The sequence below is a fragment of the Phymastichus coffea genome, unplaced genomic scaffold (genome assembly GCF_024137745.1).
Source record: "Phymastichus coffea isolate CEN01 unplaced genomic scaffold, Cenicafe_Pcof_1.1 PCOF00164, whole genome shotgun sequence".
Taxonomy (NCBI): Eukaryota; Metazoa; Arthropoda; class Insecta; order Hymenoptera; family Eulophidae; genus Phymastichus; species Phymastichus coffea.
The window spans coordinates 311,001-325,335 of record NW_026706975.1 but is presented as its reverse complement, the minus strand read 5'-3'; the positions used below and the strand labels follow the sequence as shown (position 1 = coordinate 325,335).

The window sequence follows — 14,335 nt, the reverse complement described above, 5'->3', positions numbered from 1 at the left end:
CCGCTCCGCTCGCCGCGGACTTTCACCGGTGCGGCGCGCTGACGCTTCACCTGCGAACCCAATTGGAAATGGTCTCGGGCGCCGGATATTAATTGGGCGGCGATCGGCGCGGCGGCGCGATTCGGAGCGCCGCGTCGCGGAGCGGCTCTCGGTCTCCCACCAGCCTGTCCGCCGCGCTCGAGCGAGAAGCAGCTGCAGCAGCGGCAGCGGCAGCGGCTCCGCCGAGACAATCGGCTCGTGAAATTCTCCCGGGAGAGCCGTCTGTCTCTCTGAGGCGCGCGCGCGCGCGGACGCTCGCTCGTGCACTGACCCAGCCAGACTTTCAACGCTCTCCGGTGCGCACGCACGCGCGACGCCTTATACGGCCGGTGCGCGCACCACCGCGGCTTAGTAGCCTCCAAACCTCGCGCGACGCACCCTCGGACTCGCTAGTGTTCGCCCGTGCCGGGAGCCGGAAGCTGTGCCCACGACTGCGCTCTCTTCTCGACTTTTGGTAAGGACACTCCGCTCTTCTCTTCTCGCCTGTCCGTGGCGCGCGAGTGCTACTCTTTAAGGTCGAGTGCGCGCGAGTGCAAATCTCGCGCTCGACGTTTTGTAATCGCGATGCTCGCAACGCACTCGGCGAAGGCCTTCGGAAGCCAAGGAACGCTCGTTCGAGGCGAGCGACGCCGAGGTGAAGCAGCCGAAGAAGAAAGAAAACGAAGGTCCTCGGTCGCGTTGCGCGCGTACGTGACTCACCCTGAAAGTGCAGAACCTTTGTGTTACCGGTTTCAGGAGGAAGCATAAATTAGCGCGAGGCACGCGCGCGGCCGCCCTTTCACTCTCGCGGGTGCGCACGGCGCGAGCCGCCTTCGGTTTTCGGGGCCCGCGTCGGAGCGTCGATCCGCGCAGCCTTGGCTGCAGCCGACGCGCGGTCCACAGAGCTGCCACGTGAATCACGCGCGAGTGACGATCGCTTTTCCGGAATACCGCGAGACCAAGCGGCGACCGAGCGCTCGGTCATTCGGCGCACGTGCGCTGTCGGAACAAACCGCTTACTACGTATCGCCGCCTGCTCCGTTTGTCGGAACACGGCAATGCCGCATTGAATAATGCAAGCTCGCCGATGAAAAGTCGCGGCCGTGCTTTTCTTTCTCGCCTCTGGCAACTTTCAGGCTTTATGAATTTTAATGGATTCCCAAGTGTGTGTGCTTAGCCAATTCCTCTGAATAATTATTTCAAGGTTGTGCGTCGCGCCTATCCTGCTCTCTCTCTCTCTCTATTTTTTCACCGCTAGAAATCTCAAGCGATCGCGGTATTTGGCGTACGTCTGCGCGTTACGTTGCTCTCGCGAGCTACAGTTGGGCGTCTCGGAGTCGGTCCTGCCGAATATCGTAACTTGTTTTGGCCGCGCGGAGAGCAAAGGCAATGCTCCCGCAGCGAGACTCTCGCGCGGGCGGCGCCCTTTTCTGTTTTCTCTTTTCTTCTCGTTTTCGTGCGTTCCGTCTCGGCGCTTGCCACAGCGGTTGCGCGGGCGACGACGCGCCGCTTCCTGCTTGCGTAACGCGCGCCCGCGACACGCGACGATATCGGACTCCTTTCGTTCGGCGCGTCGTGGGCGCGGGCCGAGGGGAGGGGGTACCGTGGTATCGCCAGCACCGCCGACCAATAAATCATCGCGGCAACGAGAAATTGCGAGCGCTGATAAAGTCGATACTCTCGATCATCTTTAAAAATACCTCGGGTGCGAGCAGGCGGACACGCCGATTGTGACCTCATCGAGCCGTATATAGCTGGCCGATCGCCGCCGAGCAGTGGGAAACGAGGCGCGTTTGAAAAGCTGCGCGCCGCTGGATATTTCGCGCGCCAACAGCCGGACTTAGCGGCGAGTCGCGAGTCGGTCGATGGGCGCGCGCGCGTCAAGCCGACGGAAGAGCGGCGCGAGCATCCGTTAGCGGCTTGTTATCCCCGCTGCGCGCTCTTTGCTCCATTTATGCGAGAGGGATTCGTAACGGGAGAGAGGAAGAGAGAGTCGGTTGGCATATATATATACGTAACGAGTTATCTGGCAGCTGCCGACTCGGCGCACCTCGCTCCTTACGATCGATTGCGTAGGCAATCCGGGATGGAAATTTAGATCGAAGACCTTCCGCCTGGCGAGCGCGAGCGGAGACGTCGCTTTCGCGTGGCGACCGAGCTCTTACGACGATTTCGTGTCGCGCGGACGCGGAAGCAGCAGCTCATCGACGTGGCGGCCCGTGAAATCGAGCAAAAACAACAGCGACGTGCGATCCGAGCGATGACCCTGGCCTCGAACGCGTCACTGTGCGATTCCCATCGCGCCGCGTGATAATAAGCAATAAGAGCGCGCGGCAACGAGGGAAAGCCCGCGAGAAGCTTTTCACCGAGACGCGGCTCTCTCGCGGCGTCGTCTACGTTACGCCGCGGTCGCATTGTGCCGCGCTCTCTTTAATTAATGCGAGGCATCGGCGCAAAGGGGAAAGCGCGTGCGCGCGTAATTAATCGTTGGATCGGAATTCCAAAAGAAAGGAGATCGATATACGTAGGGATGCGCTCGCTCGTACGAGAGAGACAGAGAGGAGCTCGTCCTTGAATCCACCCACTCGAACCACCGTGCAGCCGGTCTACAGAGAGAAAAACATTCTCAAGGCGACCCGCCAGCGGCTACCGATTGGCGATCTTTCCGCGCTAAGGTGCCCCGCGCTCTCGGAGTGTCTAGCGATCCTCGGCTTCCGCGTCGTCGAGAAAGGCTGTCTAATTGGCCGGCTCTCGCTTTCTCTCCCGTCAGAGACAAATCGCGCGCTCGCGGCACCGCCGGCACACGCACGCGTGCCGTTGCACCAGTTTTCGAACAATGGCACGCTCGTCAATCCGAATTCCTCCGAGTTCGTTTCTCTTCCGCCGTTGCCCGCGTGGATTTCCCTATCTCGACTGACGCAACTGTAGCACTCGCAGTGCTTTTGCGAGCAAAAGAGAATGAAAAAAGAACAAAAGTCGCTAATTTTCGCTTGCTTATTTCAGCCAAAATGAAGCGGAAAGCCTGAGACGAAACGCAAGGAAAAAGAAGAATGGAGCTGGTCTTGTCGGCGGGTGGTGGAGCCGGCGACGCAGGCTCGCCGTTTCGGAACGAGGACGTGCGCGAGTGGTCGCGGATCGACCACGTCACTGGCATGCTGGAGCGAGCGCGCGTGGAAACTGACCGCTGGCAGGCCGACAGTCATGACGCCAAGCAGTCTTACGGCAAGGTGCGATTTGTGCAATGTCTCGCCATTGTCCTGCTCTCTCTCTCTCTCTCTCTCTCTCTCTCTCTCTCTCTCTCTCTCTCTCTCTCTCTCTCTCTCTCTCTCTGTCTGTTGCGCTTTGTCTTGCGCAATGCAATTTTTTTGCCTCTTTCTCCTGCGTTCGCTCGATGCTCAACAGAAATTTAACGGGGAAAAGTGCAGGTCGACTTCTTCGCGATTTCTTTGCGCCTTGTAGCGAAAACCGCGAAGGCTATCTCTCGGAGAAGACACCGGTTACGGAGCGATAACGATTGATCGCGAGCCATCCCGCTGAGAATCAGCGTCCAGCTTAGCCAGTGCGAGAGGCGCGCGACAGGGCGAACGAGGCGTCGCAGGAGGCGAGAAAGAAAGAAAAATGAAAGAAATCGACGGGCGCGCAAGAGCGAGTCGGCGACGGCACTGTTGCTCGATTCGGCGGCGCGGACGCTTATTTGGCTCAGTGTGGCGCGCGATGTCGCGTCAGCCTATCGACAGCCCGTCTCGCTGACTTGGCCGTCGGTCGCGTCGACCCAAATAGCCGCGGACACGCGCACCCGCGCGCAGTGTGGGCGCGAGCCTTCGCGACTGGACACCTGCCCCGCTGACGTTCGCCACGCGCGAATCGTCGCGCGACTCCCGATCGCGAGGCGCGCGCATCCTCGCTAGCGACGGTGCGCAAGCCTCGACAGTCGGTAGTTGGCGCGCGACGCCTTATCCGGCGACACCAGGCCGCCGTCTCGTTGTGCAACTCGCGTGCATTATTAGACGCAGCCTCGCGGCGGCTGGCGCGCGACTTATTGGGAGGATGGAGGGAGGCGCGCTCGCTCGGCTGTGCCTGAGAGCGCTCGCGTGCGCGCGGAATTGATTGCAGATGACCGACTCGAGAGTGCGAAACTCGGCGGACGGCAGCCTGGTCCAGAAGGCTCGACGCCAGGTCGAGATATTCCAGAGCCGAGGCAACGGCGGCAGAAATCTCCAGGTGGTGCGCGCCTCGCAGTGGTCCTCCTCCAGAGCCACCGACTGCGCTCTGCAGCTGGCTTCCACGCTCGATGTAAGTCTCTCGCCCGCCTGCCGGTCGCGCAACGATTATCTCCGATCGCACGCTGGTCCGCAGCAGCGCGCTCGGTGCATCGGTGACGACGACGACGACAACGACGACGACGACGACGCTATGAGCGCCGACCCGACGCTCAACTCGGCTCGGCTGAATCTGTGGCGAGACGCGGCGGTATCGGACCTCGACCGGCTGTCCTACCTCTGCCGCAAGCTGCACCACGAGGCGATGAGTAACGCCGGCTTTTGGCCGCTCGACGCCGCTGTCCGGCGCACCCCTTCACCCGCGCCGCACGCGAGCACCGACGACGGCCTCGGCGGTAGATTGTCGCCGAGCGGGCGGCGCAGCAACTCCAACGAGGACCTATTCAGTCTACTGTCTAACGGCGACGAGGCGTTCGCGAGGGACTGCAAGACGCGCCGGTCGCTGCAGATCCCGGAGAACGCCGAGGACAAAGCCGAGAGCAAGGCGAGGAGGTGCCGAGCGCAGCTGATCGCCGAGCGGGCCAAGAGATTCGAGGAGGGTGTCGTGGCGACGGACCACGCGGCCAAAAAGAGCTTCGTCGGCAGCAAGACTTTTGCGCCTATCGCTGACAACGATTTCGTCAAGAACGATCCCAAACATCCGTCCAAGTTCCATCAGATCGCCAAGATTTCCTTTCAGGACAGTGGTGAGTTTCCACTCCGTAGCCATTTTCAGTTTGCGATCGTCCTGCCGAGCTGTCGCTAGATCGGGCAGCCAAATTTTAACCAGAGTACGAAACGATGTCGCGCCAAATTGCAGCTCAGAGCGGTGCGTCGCCGCCACAGTCGGCAACTCGCAAAGCCAACAACAAGACGGTGGTGCACTTGCGAAACACCGCCTCGCCGGACGCGCAATCGCATCCGCGCTGCGTCAACGTCACGGCAATCAAACTGGAAAAGGACGCTGAAGAGAACGGCACGACTTACAATAGACTGATGGACGCGACGACGACGTTGGTCAACGGAGCAAAACCCGTGAAGAAGGTGGAGTTTTGCAAAACGGAGATACATTTTGCTGCTGATTCTGGCAAGGTGAACATCGTCGAGACGGACGGCAAGCCGCCGCCGACCAATAAATTTCGCAGACGTCGACGGAATCATAGCTTGAATTCGGCGATCAACGTCAATCCACAGGTGTGTAAAAGCGTATGGTTAGCGCGCGTGACGCTGCTGGAATGGACACGTGAGAAATTGCAAAAAAAAATATGTAGAAAAGCAAGCTGCCGGTGGTGCACTTCGGCGACACGTCTTACGAAAAGTACATATTCGGCGGCGGCAAAGTGCCGCTAGCAGCAGCAGCAGCAGCAGCAGCAGCAGCAGCAGCAGCAGCCTCGCAAAACGAGAACGACAAGACTGACAGTCCGGCCCTCGCGAACGAGGACAACCAGAACGGCTGGCACTGCGCTCCGCGAGACGCCAAGGAAATCGTGACGAAGATCGATTCCTTCACGGATACTAGTCTGGACAAAGTGATGGAACACGTCGGCAAGTTCCGGTCCGGCGCACACACGACCACCGTGAATTTCCTCAGCGACGAGAGCAAAGCTCTGGCGACAGTTGCCGAAGGTACGAGTCTGGTTCGGTTTTCGCGTGGGCGCCGATCAGTGCAACGCATCGCGCGCGTCGGCTCGGCTGGGCGTGTTACGACAGCTACGCCGATGCGCATGGATCGCGCGCGAGAAGCTACAGCGTTAAATTCCAATGATCTCGACCTGCGATTGCGCAACGAGTGCTCGCGGGTAAAGAACGAACGGACAAAAAGAAAAGAAAAAAACAAGCAACATCGCGTTCGCTAACACACGCGCTCGAGGCGACGACCTACTAACCGATCACTCGCACGCACACTCACCCATCGAACCAGCCCAGAGAGCGCAAACAATCAAACGCAATTCCAGGCAAGCCGGAGATTCGGCTTCAGTTCGCGAGCCGAAGCTTGAGTCCGGTCCATGCCGACTGTGGCGGCAGCGACGACGAGCAGCGAGTCATACGCACCACCAAAATCACGCTGCACCTGCCGGCACCGATGGCTCGCCAGCCTTTGAATAATCCATTCAGCAATTTGAAATCCGTGCGACTGGTCATGAACACCATGACTGCCAGTCGGCTGCTCGACACCTTTTACAACGGTACTCGTCCTCAAGCTCGTCAACCAGGCGAGCTGTGGTCGTTGAGATTGGGGGACAAGGACAAGGACGTTGACGCAGCCACTGGGATTTTAGACGAGTCGCGAATGATCGAGGGTATAGTGAAATAGGACATTGCACATACATATGTACATATCTTCATTAACATTTGTCACTCATCGCACGCTAATCTTTTGCTCGTCTAAAACTAAACCAGTCCGCGGGAGATCGTTTTGCCCGAACAGCTGCTGCTCGTTACTGTCGTCGTGTTCCGTCGACGACTGAACCTTTTGCGTATCGTTTGTTTAGACAAGCCAAGCGGTGCCTTCGGCGCGCCTCCTGCATCGCAACCGAGCAGCCAGCTGTTGCCGAAGAACGCGGATCAAGTTCTTCTGAAAGTCGTGACGACGCACAAGCCGACAGTCGCGAGGGTCGACGAGCAGCCGCCTGTAAAAGCGAGCAGACTGAAGAACCAGACGGACGAGGAAAAAGTGAAGAGTCACCAGATCGATGACGTCCAAGCCAAAGAGCACTGTGATAAGCCGAGCAACGCGGACGACGAGCCGCCCGTTTATGAGAACATATTCGACGCCGTCAGTGACGGAGCTCCGCTCTACGAGAACTTCCATCGGGTCGTCAAAACGGTTCCCGCTGCCGTCGACGACGAGATCGAGGAGCTACTGCAAAAACCGGCTATAGGTGGTTCGCACGGACAAGTCGTGCCGAAAATCGAGGGTAGTAGGAAGGTGAGAAGCACGAGATCGATTACGCCGAGGAGCGAGAAGGACAGATCGGACTCTCGATCGAGGGATGATTCGGTAAAAAGGCGTAAGGAGGGCAAGTTGATGAAGGACGACGGTACGAGAAGTTCGCAAACAAAAAGGAGCTACGCGTCATTACAGATGCGCAAGGGTACACCGACGAATCTCATCACTGATAAAAGCACTCTCAAGTACGTTTTGCAAAGCAATCGATTACTCCGTATTCGAAAAGGGATGTCGTTAATAGGCGGCTTACTTTTTATTTCTTTTTTTAGGACGAAAAAACCAATAGAGGTTGTGTACAAAACTGCAGTCTACAATATGAAGAATGAAAAGTTGTCGATGCCGAGCACCAAGTCAAAGGAAACGAAGGGGCCACGACTGATAAACGAACTGATATGTGGCACCAAACTGAAGAAGCCATCCGACGGTAAAAAAATAATCAAAAGTACGTTTCATTTTTCATGCATCATTTATTTAAACTCTAAATTTCGGTTATAAATCACAAATCTGTCGAATTGGTTTCAGCAGCTGCAGTGTCGCAAAGTAACAGCAAGAAAAAAAAAACGTCTAACACAGTGAACAGGTGAGAAATTGGTCTACATGCACGTTCGAAGCACATACATTTCAAGATTGAGAGTTATTGGAGTTTCTTTTTGTTTCAGATAATGAATGTACCAGTAGACAATAACAACTTTCTTTTTTACATTTACGCTCTTTTTTTATACCGTTTATCGTTGAATTTTGATACTAATTTTTAAGTAGTAAGCGGAATAATAGTTCCTCTTTCTCGACTTTTTTTACTATACGAAGAACCTGTCAATTTTAACTCTACTCTGCCATCCTGACTGAAATAAACGTACTTATATAACGATAATATTTCTTAAGTGACCTTTACCTATAAATATTTTTTGATACGAATGAACATTTATTAAATTTATGAATAAAGGATGTATTATAAGTACGAAATAATTAGGAAAGTATTTTTTTATCACCTTATTATCTTAATACAGTATACATACATGATTGAATTATAATGTAAGTTGAATGCAACAATGAACTTACAGTTCATTAAAAGTTAGATTTCTTTTGTACTTAAAATTAAAAGAATGAGTAGTATCATTGGAGCATAATCTAATTATAATACAAAATTAAGAAATTAGTACTCTGAAACAAAGTTATTATCAAACGCGAACAAATATGCTTAAATTAATAATCTGTAAAAGTGAATAAGTAAGAAAATTAAAAAAAAAAAACAAATGTGCCTTTGTAGAATACAAACGCAGTCTAAATATATTTATACAATTGTGCTTTTGATGTACCAATGATTTTGTATCCAAAATCAAAAACTAAACAAGTCACAATAAAAAATAGTGTCAAATATTTAAAGCGAATTATTATGGTCCAATCGAGGTCTTTTACTACGGGATTCTTCAGGTGAGTCTCCATTCACTGATAATAGGTCACGTTTTCTTTCTGCATTCTAGAATAAGAAATTAATTCATAGCAAACGATGAGATAAAATAATTTGTATAATCAATTGATTTTCATTCTTTAAATACCTTTTTGTCCCATCTTTGATGAAGGTACCTTAAAACTATAGTGGTTTTTTCCGTTACAATAACTGAAAAATCAATGGTTATTGTTAATTTTAACATAAATCTAAAAGATTTACTAGTGATTGAGTTGTTTAGAGAAATAAATTTTCCACTACTATGGATTCTTTTGAACACTATTGCTTTCTTTATCATTGTACTATTTTGGAAATATGATTAATTTCCCTTATCAATTAAAAGTCATAATCACAATACAAATAAATCTTGAGTAACCTGACTACAGATCATAACCAAAGTCAAATGATTTTTGTTTACTTTTATATGAATTTTTTTTAATATTTGTAACCTTGTATCTTTTCAGTAACTCCATCTCACAAGTGTAAAGTAAACTAAATAAGAATCTGCTGAATGTTAACATTTGCTATTCATTTTTGACAATTTTTGAAACAATACAATTATAAATAAAATAATAATGCTCAAGAAATCATATATAGTAGTATAAAACTTATTTTTGTAAATTACTCAATCACTGGTAAATCATATTATAATTGAGAAACATGAAAAATACATCTACACAAATAAATCTATAAAATAAATGAAAATTAATGAAAATTATCATTTAACAAACTAAAATTATACCTTGTTCAGATGGATATTCCTTAGTAGGAAGATACACTGATGGTCTCTTAACACAGGTTCTGTTTCCATTATCCGTGTGAAAATTAGCAAAATTGTTCTCATTGATGGAAGGTAACCCATTCAAGAATTCTGCTACAGACTGTAAGATACGATTTAACTAGATTACTGTTAATATAGAAAGAAAAATAATCACGAATTGTCGAGCGCTGAAAGTTCTAAATTTTCAAGTCAATCTGCAAAAGTTATTTCAATGCAAACCCTGAATCGATTAAAATTTTAATTTAATTTAAATACTTTAAAAAATTGAATGCAGCATAAATCATAAATGAAACCAAATGAATAAATGTGTCCTTGCCTAACCTATAAATGTAAAAACATGTTGTGATAGATCATAACTTTTACTTACCATTGCGGATTGTTTTTGGTGAGCTGAAAGCTCAAGAAAACTATAGTAGAAATATGCAATTAAAAAACGTATTGATTCCTAAATTTTTAAGGAAATAAGAAAATATTAGCTTTTTCTAGGTGCGAACCAAACAATTTTCATCCGACTACTAATCTCATATCACTATTACAGAAAAGTAATACTACACTATCTATAAATATAGTTAAGTAAACTCTTCAAGAGGGCGCTGCGATCAGTAAATATTTTTTGTACCTGCTAATTATATTAAAATATAATTATTGTTAAGTTATCAGTCAAGTTTTATTTGAAAAAAGATATAGTGATTTTTCTTTCATTTTTTTATTGTTGTATAAAACCTAATTAAGCAATCCTTTTTCTACAGATCAATTAAAATGCAAACTATTTTAATTCTTTTAAATGTGAGTCTGAAATACATACAATTCTTCTGTTCAAAGAAATTGAAGATATTTAAGGTTTTTATTCAACAGATCAATTTGCATTTTTAATAACTGTACTCGCATTGGTTAAATTGTAGCCCTACCACCCAGGTAGCACGAATACTTTCTCTGACGTCGCTACGACGTCGCTTTCCAACTTTTCCAACTTTTGAAGTCGATATTCAGCGACGTCCATGCGACGTCAGAGAAACGAAATTTGTCCCGGTATTTTGCACGGCTGTAGCCTATTTCCGACATTTGAATGAAACGATAATGAAATATGTAGAGCAATTGGAAAGTTTTTAACAAATAATAAACAGTTGTAATTTTCGATATTTTATTATATTTTGAATTGCCGTACATTACATATTACATTTTAATAAAAATTTTAATTACATTTTTATTTTGAAATGATTCACTGGTCGGCTGCACGTGAATTATCGTTGTTACCGACAACAGGTAGAATAGCTGCCGAACCTCTGATCTTTTCAAGTCGTCGTTTTTCGTCTTGAATATATTTTCCGCGGCCACTTTTCCACTTCCTACCACTCTCGATAGCTTTTCTTAAAGGATATTGGTGCTTCCATTGAACCACCGCTGAAAAATAAAAATTTTATTTTTAATTATTTTTAAATGAATTTTATTTTGAATGCATTAGAAGAGAATGACAAATTAAGGCTCCGGGTAATGGGGAGCGAATAATTAAATTTGAAGCCACCTATTTTGAGCCGGATTTTCGCAAACAATAAAAAAATCAACTATTGTTTCGAGCCGTCATTTATGTTGATGTTTATGACGAAAACTAATGTTAATGTGCCTCATAACCCAAACTGACAGTTATTTTTTGCAAGGAAAATGAAGAAGCTCCGTGATTAATTAGTCGCACTTTAGTTATCACATACATCCATTCATCTATTACAAACTGTTCAAACATGAATATTCAATTGTTAAGCAAACCATTAGAAATTTTTCCATTTAAAATTATTTAAAAATTTGGTGTATTATATGCAAGTGTGAACCGTGACGTTAATGACTATATAAGTAACTTTACCTGCAATTTTTTTCCAGAACATTTTATTCTGGATTGCTATTTTGCCAGCTCCATTACCGCTCATAGTGAGTCGTTCTTTTGCAAAACGATGATCTAAAACGACACTTAAACAGCGCCAAATGCTGTTATGACCGCTGATTAATAAATTTTTTTTCATCAGCATAACCTGGAATAATAACAAATAAGAAAGTCTGAATATAAACTAAAAATAATTAAAAAATAAAGATTCGTTAATAAATTTAAAAGAAACATACAAACTCGGTCCGTTTTTGAGGCAGCCGCAACAGATCAGCCTCAAACTGACGCAATTCACCTTCACTTTTCAACGGAAGCTCGGGAAAATCATTATCGCTATTTTCGGTTGATTTAGATTGTAGAGCTTTTATTTTCGCCTTCAACAGTTGAAGCCTCTCTGTTAATCTTACGCTTCTCTTGCGCTCCACCTCTGAAAAAAAGTCAGTATAACAATCATTAAAATCAATTTTAATAGATTAAATTTTTATAAAATGTAAATGTTTCTTCATACTAATTGCATATAACAATATTGGCTTGATTGCCTCTTCTAGCTTTGTTTCGTCTGCTGAAATGAAATACAGCATCATTTCATAGAACCTCTTGCGATTACTAGTGCTGCAGTTTGATGGACAGCGAATCTGTTGGCAAGAGCGAGGACTTTCGCTGTTCGACGTTAACGGCATCGAATGGTGAGATGCGTCGGAACTGTTGTCTTTGTAGGGAAAGGATGCCGACAATCCACTGGATGGCAATGCTGAGGTTGTAGCTCGCTCGCCTGTAAACCAAAAGTAAAAAATTTATAGGCAGCATTGATTGAGAAGAAAATAAAACGGCATTGAATTTGAAATGATTATATTGACGCGCGAATCTTTACTGGAAGTATCGAGAGCAAACGTTGCTGTGATGTTGCGTTTCTCAACTTGGCGGCTCGTTGGTTCGCTAGTTCGCGCCTTCTTTTGTGGCAGCTGCTGGTACTCTGGTTCGCTGGGTGAACGAGAGTTGACAGACATAGTCGCATCCCCTTCGGTGATGTCTATAGCCGGCGCGAGGATGGTCGGCTGCTGCTCGCTGTTCTCAGTAACGAAGTCTGAAAAAAAGTGAAATATATTGCAAGTACTCTGTAGGATGTATATTATTCAAATGAATTTGACCAATGAACATTGACAATTGTACGACAAACTTGTGAACGTGAAATAACAATTATTATTTATGTACGTAAGACATTGATGCGCGTATTTAATGTATTTAGTTTTCTCTGCTATAAAACTGTTGTACAATGCGTGCTGTTATTTTTTTTCAACTTGAAACGGATATACGAGGACTTTTATAATTAAATGGAAGCGGGATCGGGTTGTTGACGAAACCATTCACGCGCTACTGATTAAAGTAAAGTAAACCGAGCTTTAAAATATCCATCCGTAAAATTTTGTGTACGCGAGGATACTGGCAGACAAGCACGCGTTGATGAGAAGAAAAAATGAGCCGAATCTTTTCCTCGTTTCTTTGGTTTTTTACCGTCGGATTCGAATTAAAATATCCGATGGAAAATTTGCGAGTGAAAACGAATGAAAAATTATCTGTCGAACTTTTACATGTTTTTAATTATTATCTAGTGATGAAAAAATTGAAAGAATTCATGATAGTCAAAAACAGTATAAAACACTTACATGATTGTTTAGTTATACTTGCTACCCTAATGCATTTCCAGGCTTTATCGTCGACTTCGTCCAGATCCATGAGGCAGTCTTTGTACTTGCTGTCCGGCAAGTAGCATATCACGTAACCGGGTGCCAACTGCCGCAACCACTTTGTGCACACCATGACATTTTCATATTTGTACTGCCCTCCCGGTGCTTTACAAAGCTTGACCATTGTAAAAATTTTCGACTTATCCAGGTTTTCAAAATCCATTGCGATAAACTAACAAAATGCACAATCACAATCGCAAGTGTCCAACTTTTCCGGCCGAAGTCCAACTGCTTCTGTGTACTATGCTCGATATAGTGCGGCACGCGAACTGAGCCAGACTAAAGCTCATTCGGGCCCCGACGGCGTGAAAAAGGACTGCAGAGCAGTGGCCAGCGCGCCCTCATTTGACGACCAGAGGGGGGAGTCTATGCGTTTGCTCTTTTGTTTCTTGAGCTCCACCGCGAAAAGTTCACACAAACGTAACACGTGTTACAAGACTGTTTACGATCTCGAGCAGTAAAATCTTCGACATTTTCAGTAGCAAGAAGCTCGCAGCGCGACGCGCTCTCGATCTTTGTAACCTGAACCTCATTTTTTTTATAGCACCTATAAAAAAATTATTGTAAAATAATTTCTATTTATTCTATCAAAATCAGAAAAGAGTTTTAGATATTGCAATTTATAGAATTAATAAATATTATTTTTAATATTTCAATTTTTTAATTTTATACAACATTAAAGTATTTAAATTACTAAACTTTTTTACTCTGATACACATTAATTGTAACATTGCAATTGTTACAATTGAATGTTAGTAGTCTTGTCTGATTCTGTGTTCCATACTAATAAATTATTTTCTAAATATAAAGGAGAAGTGATCCCGAAACGTGGAAAACTTTCACTTGTTTTTCTCTCCGTGTGCCTACAAGTGACACGCATTTTCTGATAAGTAGAGACCGCCAATAAAGGACAATATAACACCAGCATCGTCTGTCAGGCGCATGAAAGTGGACACGTAGGCACATTACGCACAGGAATGACTCATGAAAAGACGAATTTTCCGCACGCCGATAGGATAAAATATTAAAGAGTTATTACAACCAATCTTTTAAAAGGATGCTTATTTTGTTTTGGCTATTGTTGCAGCAGTAGCGAAAAATTGCGGTTTACCCAGGCTATACATTAAAATAAAAACAACCCAGAAACTTTCGTGTACCTGGGTCAACTACAAGACCGCGACGAAGAGAGACATAGACACTGGCTCCTGTCATAAAAGTTTTACGATCGCTTTCGGTATACATATATAGTCTTATAGGCTGTC

The 14,335-nt window shown here is 46.5% G+C and overlaps 2 protein-coding genes across 6 annotated transcripts; one reads left to right on the top strand and one right to left on the bottom strand.

Annotated features, from left to right (window-relative positions):
* The first annotated feature begins 176 nt into the window (after window positions 1–176).
* On the top strand, window positions 177–8,124 carry LOC131672970 (uncharacterized). 5 transcript variants are annotated; one of them, XM_058950568.1, is made up of 11 exons: window positions 177–493; window positions 3,022–3,245; window positions 4,132–4,311; window positions 4,378–4,984; window positions 5,098–5,471; window positions 5,549–5,903; window positions 6,233–6,577; window positions 6,770–7,412; window positions 7,497–7,669; window positions 7,750–7,807; window positions 7,887–8,124. In XM_058950568.1, the coding sequence occupies exons 2-11, from the start codon at window positions 3,069–3,071 to the stop codon at window positions 7,888–7,890; spliced, it is 2,916 nt and encodes a 971-aa protein (XP_058806551.1). In that variant the 5' UTR covers window positions 177–493; window positions 3,022–3,068; the 3' UTR covers window positions 7,891–8,124. The 5 variants fall into 5 exon arrangements, with proteins under 5 accessions (XP_058806551.1, XP_058806550.1, XP_058806549.1 ...); XM_058950567.1 differs by having other exon boundaries at window positions 4,375–4,984; XM_058950566.1 differs by having other exon boundaries at window positions 4,132–4,984; window positions 7,753–7,807.
* Window positions 8,125–8,304: 180 nt separating this feature from the next.
* Window positions 8,305–9,974, bottom strand: LOC131673013 (DET1- and DDB1-associated protein 1). Its single transcript, XM_058950643.1, has 4 exons — window positions 9,823–9,974; window positions 9,417–9,555; window positions 8,784–8,845; window positions 8,305–8,704 (listed from the first exon to the last, which is right to left on the bottom strand). The coding sequence occupies exons 1-4, from the start codon at window positions 9,823–9,825 to the stop codon at window positions 8,606–8,608; spliced, it is 303 nt and encodes a 100-aa protein (XP_058806626.1). The 5' UTR covers window positions 9,826–9,974; the 3' UTR covers window positions 8,305–8,605.
* Between the last annotated feature and the right edge of the window lie 4,361 nt (window positions 9,975–14,335).

What these genes read in the sequence shown, in the direction of transcription:
- LOC131672970 (XM_058950565.1), top strand. Translation starts at nt 3,069, where the DNA reads ATGGAGCTGGTCTTGTCGGCGGGTGGTGGAGCCGGCGACGCAGGCTCG. An exon ending in CGATCAACGTCAATCCACAG is followed by an intron (nt 5,472 to 5,548) that starts GTGTGTAAAAGC and finishes AAAAATATGTAG; the next exon opens with AAAAGCAAGCTGCCGGTGGT. An exon ending in ACTGATAAAAGCACTCTCAA is followed by an intron (nt 7,413 to 7,496) that starts GTACGTTTTGCA and finishes TTCTTTTTTTAG; the next exon opens with GACGAAAAAACCAATAGAGG.
- LOC131673013 (XM_058950643.1), bottom strand. An exon ending in GGAATATCCATCTGAACAAG is followed by an intron (nt 8,846 to 9,416) that starts GTATAATTTTAG and finishes TTGATTTTTCAG; the next exon opens with TTATTGTAACGGAAAAAACC. An exon ending in ATCAAAGATGGGACAAAAAG is followed by an intron (nt 8,705 to 8,783) that starts GTATTTAAAGAA and finishes TTCTTATTCTAG; the next exon opens with AATGCAGAAAGAAAACGTGA.